Genomic DNA, 14,147 nt, shown 5'->3' with positions numbered 1-14,147 from the left:
CTTAACTTTCTCAGCTCAAGGACATGGCAGGACCAGAGTCAGGCAAACTATTGGAAGAGGGCTGTGATTCTGTGTGTTCTGAATGCTAGGCTGGAACCAACCCCTGCTTGTTAACTGGAGGCTCAGTTTAGGTGATACGTGACCCATGCCTCCCACCTTTCCTCACTGAGGTGCCCTGAGTTCTCCTAAGATAAGCTGCCTCTTTATCCCAATGTCTTGTAGTCACTCGCCACCTTTTCTCCCACACAACTGCAGGCTCACTGCAGATTCCTATCGCTCTACTCATAGGACTTGGTAGAATCGTCCCCAACATATTCCTCTTTTATAAGCATATAAACTATCCATCCTTTGGCCCAGAGAGTTGGCCTAGGCTTGTTTGGGGTTGCTGACTCTCATGAAGATAGTCTGAAAATTTCATAGCCTTAAACTACACATTATCCAGGATCTTCAAGGAAAATGCTTTTCAGCCGCAAAGAGGAGTGGAGGAGCAAGGCTGGAGCCTAGTCATTTCCCCACGTGCTGAGTGCGAGCACCTGGTGATTTCTCACCTGGCGTCCTTTCTTGGACAAGTTGGAAGCCAGTTAAAACAAGGAAGAGTCTGGCGAAGTAAACCAAACCCCATCTTTATGCATGACTCCCCACCTAGATGATGATACTCGGAAGCCTGGACCAACTTCAAAATTGTTATTTTATTTTAACAATGGAAGAGTCAACGTAAGCTTAAACAAACACAAGGAACTTCAATATTGCAAAACATGAGTGGATTCCAGGAATGGTCCTCATCAGCCTGAAATCTGTAGGGATAAATTTTATTTTGTTAAAATTTAATTTAAATTCTAATCTCCTAAAATACAAATTAACTTATATGGATTTGTAAAAGGGAAATTACCATTTTATCTGGCACTTAGGGACCTTGTCTACACCTGTGATCAAAGCCGTCTGACTATGCTTTGAAAATGAAATATTCTCTTTAGGCGTCTGAAATGAAATTCCTCTTTGTTGCGGACTCACACACACCCCAGCTCACATTCTCTGCCCTCTGCAGACTGCCCTCTGATGGACCAGTCTGCGTTCACCTTGATATGACTGACTCCATCTCCTGAAATCTGACCTTAACTTTCTCAAGTACCAGTCTTTATAAATTTTTAATTTAATTAATTATAAATGTAATACAAACAGAACACATGGGGAAAATTATACATAATACCAATGTCTTAAGAGCTATAATCTTGTCTGAATGTTCCCTTTTACTGTATTTATATGCATATTCTTACACACTTGCAATCACAATGAATAAGTTTGCAACATGCTTTTAAAAAAACTACTGATTCTTATGACTCTGTCTTCTTGTGAGAGAAGATGGAAGGGGAGATGGAGCGGGAGAAGCCAGAGGTTGAGTTGGGGAGGTAGAGGTGGGATGAGAGGGAAAAGGAGGGGAGGGAGAGAGAACTGCTAATGGCTTGAAGGCTGGTGTAGGAGTATAACAAAATAGTTCGCTGTATTTGAATATCTGCAAAATTCTGTAAAATTAACACTCTTATCTCATGGGGGTAAAATAAGCAAGGGCAAGAAAGAGGGCTAGGCATGTACAAGACTCCTCACCAGTTGTAAGCCTGGAATTGCCAAAGTCCCATTTATAGACCAGGGTATGGCAGATTCCCTACTATTGCTGTTTCCTGTACTTTTCAAGATTTAGACAACTTGCTCTTTCGTTCAGAGGTCGGTATTTATTTCCCTTGACTCTCTCATGGAAAAGAACGACCTCAAGGTTCGGAAAGCAGTGTTCCTTTTCCTCTGGCTCTCAGGGCTCAACATTAGAGAGCGTCGAAACTGACACATTGTATAAACACCCATCGGGGAGGCAGGAATTTCTCATATCCATACCCAGGGTCCCATACAAACCTTGCTCTCTTTGGATTTAGCACCCTGAGCGATGGCCCCTAACATTTCTTTTATGTCTTGTGATTTTTTTTTTTTATTTTGTAAAGCAAAGACTTCTTTTGTTCTGTGGTAGATAGTTAGGTATGCAGAGCCTCCTCTAGAAAGTTCTACTGAAATGCAGTTCTGAATCCTGCCAAGGACATGAAGTTTTCTTTGCTGGGGTTCTCGGGCTGACTTCCCACCCCTGTCATTTATAGGTCTCCTCACCAATTACCAGCCACCAGTGAGCATGTGCACAAGGAGCAAAAAGCAAATATTGAAAGAAAAAAAAAATAAGCGGAAATCAAATGAGATGCAAGAATACACATGCATTGCTAAAAAACCCATTATACTTAATCACAACCTGGTTCTCCTCTATAATGTCGATATCAGAATCGACTCAGATTGTTTTTAAGCCTCAACTTCAACAATTTTGTCTTCTGGGGTTTTAATACCTGCTCATTCATCTCTGTTACCTTTTGGGAGAGGGTGAAGATGAACAGAGTGTGTCCTAGGGACTGAACCATGAGGACTCTCCTGTCCTACACAGGTAGCTGGATTCCTTAGGATGGGACCCAGTTGAAAGGGCAAGGCTGCCATTTTAGCAGGGAACCGGCACGTGGCCGGTGCCACCTCCTTCATCCAGCCTCGCGTGCCCAAGAACGCGTGGAAGTTTGGGACTCTGCAGTTGAACCCCGGGCCCGAGTCTGTGTCATCGAGGCAGGCGCCAGCCTTGGTCCCCGGAATCCGTCAGTTCCGGGATCCCCGGATTCCAGCGCCGCGTTTCAGACCCAGACCCGGGCGCTCGGTCCCCCTCGCCCGGCCGCCGGGGTTTCCGGGGGCTCGGGGCTCCCGGCGGCCGCGGCCAGGCCCGAGCGGCCCGGCGGGCGGGGGAGGGGCGCGGCGGCCGGGAGCGTGCGCGCGCACCTCACACTCCGCCGCCCGGGGACGCCCACTCGCGAGTCGGGGCGGCAGGCCGGCCCGCGCCCCCCGCAGCCGCTCGGCTCCGCTCGACCCAACCGGTGTCGGCCCCACTGCCGCTCGGCGCTCCTCGGGCCTCCAGGGGCCAAGGACCAGCCCCGGGCCGCGGTGCCGCGCCCCGCCGGCCTGAGCGTGCGAGCCACCCGAGGCCGGGCCCAGCCGGAGCCGCCCTGCGCCCGCCCGAGGCGCGGCTGCTCGCCCCCGCTTGCTCGCCCGCCTCTCCCCGGCGGTGCGAGGAATGAGCCGGCGCCGGCCCCGGGCTGTCGGTCCGAGGGCCGAGGCCCGGCTACCTCGCACGCTGCCGAGGCGCGGGGACTCAGCTCCTGCGGCTGGGCTCGGCCGGGAAGCGGGCGGCGGGGCTCGCTGAGGAGGAGGAGGGAGGAGGAGGAGGAGGAGGAGCCGGGCGGGGGCGGCCGCTCAGCAGAGGAGGAAGTTCCGCTCCTGACAGAGCGCGCGGCGGCGCGGGCGCTGAGGTGTTCGGGACGCCGTCGTCCTCGCGGCCCCGGCTGAGCCTCTCGCCGCTGCTCCGCCCGGCGCCGCTGCTCGGAAACCGCGGAGAGATTGAGGAGCGGCGGAGCGGAGGCTCCGGACGCGATCGAGTGGACCGACCTGCTGCAAGTCAGTGTGTCGCCGGGCGCCCGCTGGGACGGCCCGCCGCCTCCGAGCATCGAGCCGGGGCGCGGGCATGGCAGAACCCACCTTGCAGCTTCTCTGCAGTATGGCTCGCCCGATCCACTCCCGGGAATGAAGAGGAGACTCGCGATCACCCGGTGAGGCACTGAGAGCCAGATGGCGAGAGGATCTTACCGGACAGAAACCAGTGATCACTTGGGAGGTCACCCGGGCTTCTGGATGTAATCGGAGAGCGTGAAAGAGGTGGCCTCGTAAGAAAAAAAGAAAAAGAAAAAGAAAAAAAAAAAAAAGAAAAAGAAAAAAAGAAAGAAAAAAAGAAAAAGAAAAAAAAGCACAACAATCCTTTGAGAGGAGGGGGAATTGAGTTTATCCGTTTTTGCCAAGGTTTTGATAAACGGTTCGATGTCTTGTACGTTTGATATAAGATGAGAACTTTCTAAAGTATTCCGTCCAAGAGCCTAAGGATGACTACCCCAGCGCTGCTGCCCCTGTCTGGTCGTAGGATACCGCCTCTGAACCTGGGGCCGCCCTCCTTCCCACACCACAGGGCTACCTTGAGACTCTCCGAGAAGTTTATCCTTCTCCTTATTCTTAGTGCCTTCATCACCCTGTGTTTTGGGGCATTCTTCTTCCTTCCAGACTCTTCAAAACACAAACGCTTTGATCTGGGCTTAGAAGATGTGTTAATTCCTCACGTAGATGCCGGCAAAGGGGCTAAAAACCCCGGAGCCTTCCTGATCCATGGACCCGACGAACACAGACACAGGTTTGTTTGTTTCTCAAATTCTGGTACTTTCAAATTTAGGCTCTCTCTTTGGGTAGAGTAAGGGCCAGTTCACGCCCCCCCCCCCCCAGTAAAATGTCAGTGTTAAACGTTGCTGGCTCAGGGCTAGCTGCGTGGAGCGTAGCCTGAAAGGGCTGCTAGAAAGCCTTAGTTTTCAGACTCGGCTGCTGTGCACAGCTGGGAGACCAGATCTGGGCAGTCAGCGTGCGCACATTGGGAACGTGTTGCGTTTGGTCTCTGCCACCCTGTGAAGTCACTGACTCTTGACAGCTGCTAGACTTTGCTCACCCAACACGTCCCAGTCCCTGGCTTGTGCTCTGATCTTTATATCTCTGACTACTATAATTTGGCCAGTTAACCCGAACTGAGCTCTTGGGGGTATACTCAGGACGAAGTGGAAGCTCTGCTTGCAGCCTTCAAGTCGTTGCTGATTTTTATTTTTTTAGCCTAAAAGGAGACTTTGGAGGCAATTCATTTTTCCAAACGTGTCTCTTCTCCCATAAGCTAGTCCTTGAATAGGCGAGGAAGAATTATGTATTTCAAGTGAGACCACCGGAATGATTGAACCCCTGTAGAAAACTGGTAGTGGTTTTAACTTAAGCGTGAGGATTTGAGGTTCAAATGTGAGCCTAAGTTAAATATTTGGCACAGTACAGTGTTGTGATGAGGGCTTTCTCCATTTGTCAGCGCAGTTAATAATTGCTTGCTTGGTGGGTCATTGACTCTTGGTTTTACCTTATGGAGTACTTCTAATATAGTTTCATACCATTTTTCTATAATTTGGGATTTTTTGGTACTTCAACTCAGGTACATTTAGGTCTTTTAAAAAATTTTTCCCCTTTGCTTTTGTAACTGAGAAAACTCTTATTTGAGAAAAAGCTGCTGGAAAAATATAGCGTTTTTTCTGTACAGCCTTATTTCCCATGGTGTGTGTGTGTATATATATGTATGTACACACACCATATATATATGTATGTGTGTACATACATATATACACACACATATATATATGATGTGACAAGCATTTGAGAAAAAAATGTATTTAAGACTGGCATCAGAGTTCTTAGACGGCAGTGATACATTAATGTCAATTAGCTATTATGGTCAGCTGCCATGTACTAATAAGTAGCTTCCTTTATATTTGTAAATTTGTAAATGAGTAAAATTGTTAATTTTTAGTTGAATGAATTTCTATTTAGAGAAGAAAAATTCTCAATTGAAGTTAAAATACAAGTTTGAATGAAAATACAGATATGTGCATTTTACTGCACAATTTTAAAAGGTCTATTTAAGTTTTGTAAATAACAATCCTTAAACTTTATAGCTCATGAATATATGTATGTTTATTGTTATTATTGAGAACACCTGGTTCCTGAGTTTGGCGTGAGAAACAGTTATGATGGCTGAAGAGTGGTTAGGAAAAGTGAAGGTAGCAAATGATACACATGTGTTGGGTTTGCTTTGATTACTGAGTGGAACCATTACAATTCATGAAACAAGAGTTCAAGTAGTGAAGGACGTCTGTATTGTCTCTCCACAGTGTTAACAGTTGGTATGTCTCTTCACTTTGTTACTGCTTCCTCTCATCTGAACACAGTCTATTAATAATTTTATTTTGCGCAAGCGAATATATTTAAAATTAAGTATGCTTTTAAAATGACAGCGAATAATTGTGCAAATATGAACTTGATTAAGAGTTAAGAGTTCAGAAAGATAGTATTTTTATAGAATTATTTGTAACTGAGATCATACTTATTTTGTGTGATTGTAATATCATAGAAGGTGAAAATTAAGGTGTGTGTGTGTGTGTGTGTGTGTGTGTGTGTGTGTAAGGACAAGGGCCAGGGCCAGGAGTGAGGAACTTCACTTTACTAGGTAGTTGGAGGCAAATCTAGGCCATATTTCCTGTTATGGTGCTTAAGAATTGCTTGGTTAGTGTTTCTTTATGAACACATTAGTTAGTATATTAGGGCTTATGTTCAGTAGTTAGTCACTTTACAGTTTTTCAGTGACTAAAATGTGTGATTTTTTTTTTTAGCTAATTTTTAATCAGCTTAAATGGGTTTCCTCTGTATGACAGTGACATCTACTTTACAGGTTGTACGGAATGAGATAATACCTGCTGAGTCTTCAATATCGTTCACAGCATTCAGCCAATCACCAATAAACCTTAGGTTATTACCATTTGTTATAATTGGAATAGTATAATTCTGACTCTGCTTTAAGCATTTTATGTTTCTGAAAAGCTAGGTACAGTTTGATAAATATTTTAAGAGTGCACAGAATGTTCCTATCAAAGGGAGCAATTTTCAACTACATTAGTTTATGACTGAATTGTTAGTTAGCAATAAATACTGTTTAGACTGCCAATCAGAGTTAGTGGACCTTCCCTAGGTGGTTTTGTTTTGGGAGCTAGAAAGTTGTTGTCAGAGCAATCAGAATTTATAGATGTGACTGCCTAGCATTTGGAGTGCAAGTGGCGAGCAATGAGAACAGGAAGGTTCCAGGGAGGGAGGAGGGGGCTCTGATGAAACTGTGGAGTGAAAGAAAGCTAAATGAAGTGTGGGATGGGAGGACGGGAGGCTGCACCCAGCGTCCTAGTGGAAACGGCGTGGTATCCTCAGGGATGCAAGAAATGTTCCAGTGACTGATGCAGTAGACAGTGCAGTTGTGTGGCCGGTGAGGAGAAGAGATGGCGATGTGGCTTCAGTTCCTGGCTGTCCACCAGTCACAGGAGCGCGAGTTAGTTATTAGCATGCACAGAGTGGGCGCTTCATGTGAAAGGCTGGATTTCTGACTTTTCCTGAGAGAACCTGAGGCTAGAGCAACACCCCAGTGTGTGTTTTCAGTTGAGATCTGGCCCCTCTGGCCCCCTCTTGACAGGCTTGTGCTGTCCATTTCATGTCACCTACTTAAGGTGTCAAATAAGTGATATAATAAATCAGTACTGAGCCTGCTGGTGGTTAAGTGTGTGTCTCTAGGCTGGATTCAAGGGTCTGTTCTAAGTATTTTGATCTTCTGAGTAGCCTGTGGGAGGTCCACTGAACCAAAGGAACACCATCATTTTGAATTTAAAAACAAAACCAACTACTTTAGTATAGGAGGACAGCCAAGGTTTGAGAGTCTAAGAACAGACCATAGTAGTGATATTAGGGAAGAAGAGAAATTAGTAGAGAAATGAAATTGAGTTAAGTTTTTGATGCCCATGGTTGGCTGAATATAGAGGCTAAGTAAGGTAGGAGGAGGGAGTCCAGGGTAGAGGAGGGGGTCCAGGGTAGAGGAGGGAGTCCAGGGTAGGAGGAGGAGTCCAGAGTAGAGGAGGGAGTCCAGGCTAGGAGGAGGAGTCCAGGGTAGGAGGAGGAGTCCAGGGTAGGGGAGGGGGTCCAGGCTAGGAGGAGGAGTCCAGGGTAGGAGGAGGAGTCTAGGGTAGAGGAGGAGTCCAGGGTAGGAGGAGGATTCTAGGGTAGGGGGAGGAGTCCAGGGTAGAGGAGGAGTCCAGGGGAGGGGAGGGGGTCCAGGCTAGGAGGAGGAGTCTAGGGGAGAGGAGGGAGTCCAAGGTAGGAGGAGGAGTCCAGGGTAGAGGAGGGAGTCAAGGGAGGAGGGAGTCCAGGGTAGGAGGAGGGAGTCAAGGGAGGAGGGAGTCCAGGGTAGGAGGAGCTAGTTTAGTGTAGGAGGAGGGAGTCCAGGGTAATTTCTGAGTTTCTGGTTTACATGGTCTTGGATTAGTACAAATTTTTTTTCTATTATTTATTTTTTTAATTGTCTTTGCCTTTATATAATTGATATTTGTGAAAATAATATATTTGCTTGAGAATACCTTAGCATGTTCCCTTTTGTTAAGTAATTTATAAATTTCTGATAAGTTTTTTATATAATTATTAAGCACATTTATAAAAATGTTTATAAAGTCTTTCAGAGTGCTAGTCAACTGTCAAGGTGATAAAAGCACAAACAATATGTTGGGTACTATTTTAAAGTGTGTTGCTTTTGTTTATGCTGCATTTGTTTAACTCTGTGAAGCTGTGATTTTTTTTGTCTGTCTAAAATGCCTGATGGTCTGGTAAAGAACTGAACAGCCTATAGCGAGGCAGGAGCAAGGATAGGCGGGGCTGTCAGGGAGAGAGGATAAGTTGAAGGAAAAATAGAAAAAAAGAACAAGGGGAGGAAGACTTCAGGGGCCAGCCAGCCATGGAGTAAGAATGAAAGTAAGATATACAGAAGTAAGAAAAGGAGCAAGCCCAGAAGCAAAAGGTAGTCAGGATAATTTAAGAAAAACTGGCAAGAAACAAGCCAAACTAAGGCTTAGCGATTATAAGAAAGAATAAGACTCCGTGTGTCATTTATTTGGGAGCTGAATGGTTGGCCCCTCAAAAGAGCCCAAAAGGGTAAAACAACAACACACAGCAACAATACCAGTAGTTTAAAATTACATTTGTGATTTTAAATCACCATAAATAGGAATTTTTACAGTGTGCATTAATGTTATTATAACATGCACTGATTTATGTAAAGTGTCATCTTTCTAGTTTGTGTATGTTAAGGCAGTTTCAATTCACTTGCCAGTGTTTCATTTTGAAACTGACATTTACTTATGTAAATGATAAACAAATAAGCTTGAGCCCCTCCACTTCCATGCGTGCATGTGTGTTTAAAACATTGAACATATTTGCAAATTATCCTTTAGTCAGGATCATGTTAATTTGAATTAAATACTTGAGAGTCATGTGTGTTTATTTCTTAAAGGGGAAAAATGTAGGTTTTAGAGTAGAAGGATCTAAAGTGAAATTGTGGTTTTTATTTGGTGGCTATATGACAGTGTCCTAGATGTAATCATTTTGAACCTGTAGTGGCCATTGCTAGTTAGTTACATCAGACAAAATGTATACTTTAGCTGGATGTAGAGATGACTTAATAAGGCACTTTGGAAGCAGAGGCAGATAGATCTATGTTGAGTTCAAGGCTAGCCTGGTCTACCTAGTGAGGTTCAGACTACCCAGGGCTATATAGTGGGATGTTGTCTCAAAAACAAAACACAAACCCAAACAAAAATACAACCTCACAAAAAGTGTTGCAATGAGAGATTCTTGAATTCTCTCTTTTTTTAGATTTATTTTTAGTTAATGTGAGTGTCTTTCTGTGTGTATGCCATGTTTGTGCAGGTACATGCAAAGGCCGACAGAGGCGTTAGATCCCCAGTAGCTGGCGATTTATAGGCCGCTGTGAGCTGTTGAATGTGGGTCCTGGGGTTTGAACCTGTGTGCTCTTATCCACTGAACCATCTCTGCAGTCTTTTGGAGTCTATATTCACATCATGTTTGCTGTTTTTTGCTTATGATTCATTATTGCTTTTCTGTGTATGTATTGGTTATTTTTATAGTCACTGTGACTAAATGCCCGACAAGAAGTAACTTAAAGGCAGAAGGGTTTATTTTGCCTCACAGTTGAGGAACGCAGCTCATTGCATGACAGTGGGAGCAGCTTGGTGTGGAGTGCTGAGGAAGCAGAGAGAGGCATTTGGTGTGTGTGTCTGGCTTATCTCCTTTTTCTCTTTTTATTTAGACCTTGATCTAGTCCGTGGGATGGTACTCCCCAACTTTAGCTGGGTATTTTCTTCTTTAAATGTTTCTGGAACATTCTGGAAATGTTCTGGAACACCCTGGACAGACATACCTGGAGGTGTGCCTTGTATGGTGTTGAGGAAGCCCAGGGTGAGAGAAGCCCTTAGTGAATGTTTATTGTTGGGGTGGACACAGTCTTGCCAAGGACTCTAAGAAGACCCAAGTGAAATTGGCAAACCTGTTCCCCATTTGGGTCAGGCTCAGAAGGTTTGAGTGTTAATTGGTAAGCGGTCAGGGTGTATAAAAGCTAGCAACTGTAGCTCTCTCCATGTTTACAGCTGGAGATTGTTTGCCTCCAGAGCCCCTGCTGAAACTAGCCAGCTCCTCCTGTTATGCTGTACGTGAGCTTACTTAGGGTTTGGATTGCAGAGGTGGTGGCGGCCATTCCATCAGAATGTGTTCACTCCCACCTGACCCCAGCTGTTCTGAACATGTGTCTTGTGTAAGTCCTTTCTCCATTTCTTCACTGCCCCTGTCAGGACCCAAGCCATGCAGGACGTGGCAGTGCCTCATGAATGGGCTAGGTTTTTCAATCGAGTTGACAGTTGAAATTTACCATTACAAGTCTCCCTGCTTGTCAGTTTGCCCAAACACGTTACTCTAGTCTTTATTCTACCTCCATCCCCTATAGGCTTATGGCTGATTCATAATTCAAAGTACATTCATTCCAACTTCAGAAGTCTTCAGAGTCTTAACAGTTTCAACACGATTCACCATCTAAGGTCTCTTTTGAGACTCAAGGTAATCTCTTAACCACGAGTCTCTCATCTAATAAAATCTAAAACAAAACAAAACAAGTTATATATTTTCATTTACAATGGCACAGAATAAACATCCCTACTCTGTAGTGATATTTTGTTTGGAATCGAACAAATAAAACTTTACCGAAGATCAGAGTGCCGAGTTAAGTCATTCCTTAGCCGTAGAGGTCAGGGAGTGGTGGCACACACCTTTAATCCCAATATTTGGGAGACAGGGAGACAGAGACAGAGGGATCTCTGTGAATACAAGGCCACTCTGGGCTACCCTGTATTTATTTATTTATTTATTTATTTATTTATTTATTTACTCATTCAGGTTTATTCAGTCTCAAATATCCTGGAGGGAGATGGTGGCTCACACCTTTAATCCCAGCACCAGGAAGGTGGAGGACAGGAAGTGATATAGCTGGGTGGAGAGCAGAACTTAGGCAGAAGGAGACAGGAACTCAGATGCAGTTTGAGGATTTGTGGAGACAGGATCGGCTCTCAGTCTGAGGATTCAGTAGAGGTAAACGGTCTCTCTAGTGGGTTGCTGTACCCTTCTCTGATCTCTCAGCTTTCACCCCCTGATATCTGATTCTGGTTTTTTATTTAAGACCAATTAGAATTTGTGCTACACCACTCCTAAAGTTAGTAATGAGAGCATAGCAAAGAAAGATAGGGCCAAAGCAAGACTGAAATCAGACAGGACATATGCCAAATCCTGTAGCTATATGTCTGCTATCCAGTGTTCGTAGGGGTTCTTTAGGAGCTCCAACAGCCTTGGGTAGTCATTCCCTCCCAGTTCTGGGTCTACAATACAGCACGCCTAACCTCTCTCTTAGACTGGCCCCATTCCTTCCTTGAAGCATTTTTTGGTTCTAGCATCTCCAACTGTCTTTGGTCTCTATTGCAACTTAGATTTCACCTTTGTAACTTTATGCAGGAGCCTTTGGGGCCCCCTTACAGGGAATCTGACGTAGTTCCTGGCTTCCATGGTTTTCTGGAACCTTGATACAATCCTCCATTACTCTATAATTCTGTGAAACTAACACTTTACGTATAACTTAGCCAAGTTTTGCTACCAGCTCACAATGTAGTCTGGTGCCCTATTTCACATGACCTCCGTGTGCATTGGCAGTTGGGAAGACACTTCCCTAGGCAGTTGTTTTCCAGCAAGAAACTCCTTCAGCAACATTCTGAGTGCAATCTCTTTTCATCTTACAAACTAAGTCATCAATGGGTGTGGTCTTGTCCTAAAAGAGTGTACATATGCCATGGTACATGTGTGGAGCTTAGAGAACAAATTAGTTTTTTTTTTTTTTATACCATGTTGGTTCCAGAAATTGAACTCAGGTTATAAGGCTTGGCAGCAAGTGTTTTTGCCCAGTGACCCATCTCTTTGGCACCAAAGGAATCATTTTTGTTTTCCTAGAACAAAATGATTTCTCTTTAATTGCCTTAATCTCTCAACCTCCCCCCTTAAAGAAAAATGTTTTTTAGATTATTTAATTATATGTGTATATGTTTGTGCACATAAGTGCAAGTATTCAAGGAAGCCAGAAGAAGGTATTGGGTCCCTTGGGTCTGGAGTTACAGATAGCTGCAAGCCTGCTGATATGGGTGCTAAGAGTTAAACTCTGTAAAGGTCCTCTGCAAGAGCAGCACATCCTCTCAACTGTCGAGCTTTAATTTACTAATAACTGAGATTCTTTGCTTATGTCTGCCATGTTTACAACTTAAGCTTACTCATGTTCCTTTCCTTGCTAAGCTGAATATTTTCCCCCTTTTTTTCTCTCTCTCTCATTATTAACCTGGGCAGGAGGAGTGAGTAGTAACCATGCCACAGGCTCAGTGCTCTGCTGTAGTGAAATTTCCTCTGCTAAACACATTAGTTCATTACTTTTGAATTCAGCTCTGCTCAAGTTGTCTAGACACAGGCAGAACACAGCCATATTCTTTGCCAGAATGTAGTTTGAATGCCCTCTAGTCCAGTTTCCAGCTGAGTATTTCTGTCTGAGGCCTTGTGAACTGTGACTTCACTGTCTGCATTTTTATTGGCTCTTTTGTCTTCTGTGCTCCCACCATAATGACCTGTTAAGTTCCATAGGGTATCACTCAAGAACTTAAACTCTTGTCACTTTTGACTCCTGTTGCCCAAATACATAGCAAAAAGTTATATGCACATATATATTAGCTATAGACATAAAGTATTTATTTGTAGAAAGTCAGATTTAAAATTATTTAAAAACTGTTCTTTGGTATTCATATAACCTTACCATTTATTAAGCACAAAAACAAGTTTGTATACTAGTGATATGTTTGTGTTTATTTTTACATAAAGAATTAAATTTGTGGCCAAAGAAATCTTAACTGAATATTTGATATTGCAGTAGATAGAACATCTTCATTTTTTAGAGTTGATTAGTATTTTAATTTTATAATCATCAGTGTTGAGAATGCTGCTTCACATAAATTAGTGTGAAATAGCAAATGTACAAGAATATCTTTGTATATTTTCCATGCACTTATTTCTTTGCTTATTTAGTATGTGCATCTGAGCATGCACATGCCTCAGGGCTCGTGTGGAAGCCATGTGGATGTCAGTACAGCTGTGGGAGTTGGTTTTCTCTCACCACCATGTGGAGGATTGAATTTAGGTCATCAGGCTTGACGGCAGGTGCATTTATCCAACTGGCCCACAGAGAGCACGTTTAAAGTCTTTACAGAAATGTCTGGAAATTGTGCCATAATCCCAAGCCAAAATTCAGTTAGTGATTTTTAAAATAAAACTCATCAACACCTGAAATAGCATCTCTAAAAATCAAACTTTTTTTTCCTTTGGTTTTTTGGGACAGGGTTTCTCTGTGTAACAGCCCTGGCTATCCTGGAACTTACTTTGTAGACCAGGCTGGTCTTGAACTCTCCTACCTCTGCCTCCCGAGTGCTGGGATTAAAGTGTGTGCCACCACCTTCCAACAAAATCAAACATTTTAGCATTTTATACAAAGATAAACTAATACATACTGATTAAAATATTAGAAGACTTTGTTTTTCATAATTGAATTATTTTCCCGTTTAAGTAAAAATATATGTACTAGAAGAACATTGCTGCTCATAACATACAGTGCTCTTGAAGCTGAGCTTCAGCAAGAGTTTATTGCATTGGATGGGGTATGGTGCCATGGATGAGGTATAGTGTCTGTGTTGTGTGTTCAGAGTCACTGTTGCAGTGAAGTCATGTGATGTAATTTAGTGAGCATCGCTAAAAACTCCCCAGATTCAGTATGTTTGTTGTTGATGTGTCTTTGGTTATCACATATTTATTGTTGCCATATTTTCATGCCCCCTACATTCAGTTATGTGTTTCCATCTGTGGTTGTGACCCACTTTTTTTTTTTTTTTGGTTTTTCGAGACAGGGTTTCTCTATGGTTTTGGAGCCTGTCCTGGAACTAGCTCTTGTAGACCAG

General features: G+C 43.8%; 2 protein-coding genes across 2 annotated transcripts in view; one reads left to right on the top strand and one right to left on the bottom strand.

The window, feature by feature from the left end:
- Positions 1-670: 670 nt before the first annotated feature.
- LOC126510778 (translation initiation factor IF-2-like) lies at positions 671-3,585 on the bottom strand. Its single transcript, XM_050157475.1, has 2 exons — positions 2,397-3,585; positions 671-794 (listed from the first exon to the last, which is right to left on the bottom strand). Exon 1 carries the CDS (start codon positions 3,567-3,569, stop codon positions 2,706-2,708), a length of 864 nt encoding a protein of 287 aa, XP_050013432.1. The 5' UTR covers positions 3,570-3,585; the 3' UTR covers positions 671-794; positions 2,397-2,705.
- Positions 3,586-3,613: 28 nt separating this feature from the next.
- The window catches only part of Man1a2 (mannosidase alpha class 1A member 2), a 122,300-nt gene continuing 111,766 nt past the window's right edge, over positions 3,614-14,147 (top strand). Inside the window, exon 1 of the mRNA XM_050157474.1 lies at positions 3,614-4,300. Coding sequence (XP_050013431.1) covers positions 3,999-4,300 — 302 coding nt within the window. The 5' untranslated portion in view covers positions 3,614-3,998. The remainder of the gene's footprint in view (positions 4,301-14,147) is intronic.

The sequence above is a fragment of the Alexandromys fortis genome, unplaced genomic scaffold (assembly GCF_014885135.2).
Source record: "Alexandromys fortis isolate MF-2015 unplaced genomic scaffold, M_Fortis_MF-2015_v1.1 scaffold_78, whole genome shotgun sequence".
NCBI classification, from domain to species: domain Eukaryota; kingdom Metazoa; phylum Chordata; class Mammalia; order Rodentia; family Cricetidae; genus Alexandromys; species Alexandromys fortis.
This window is presented reverse-complemented; position numbering and strand designations above follow the sequence as displayed.

Coding starts and splice junctions, on each gene's coding strand:
- LOC126510778 (XM_050157475.1), bottom strand. CDS start 3,569: ATGCTCGGAGGCGGCGGGCCGTCCCAGCGGGCGCCCGGCGACACACTG.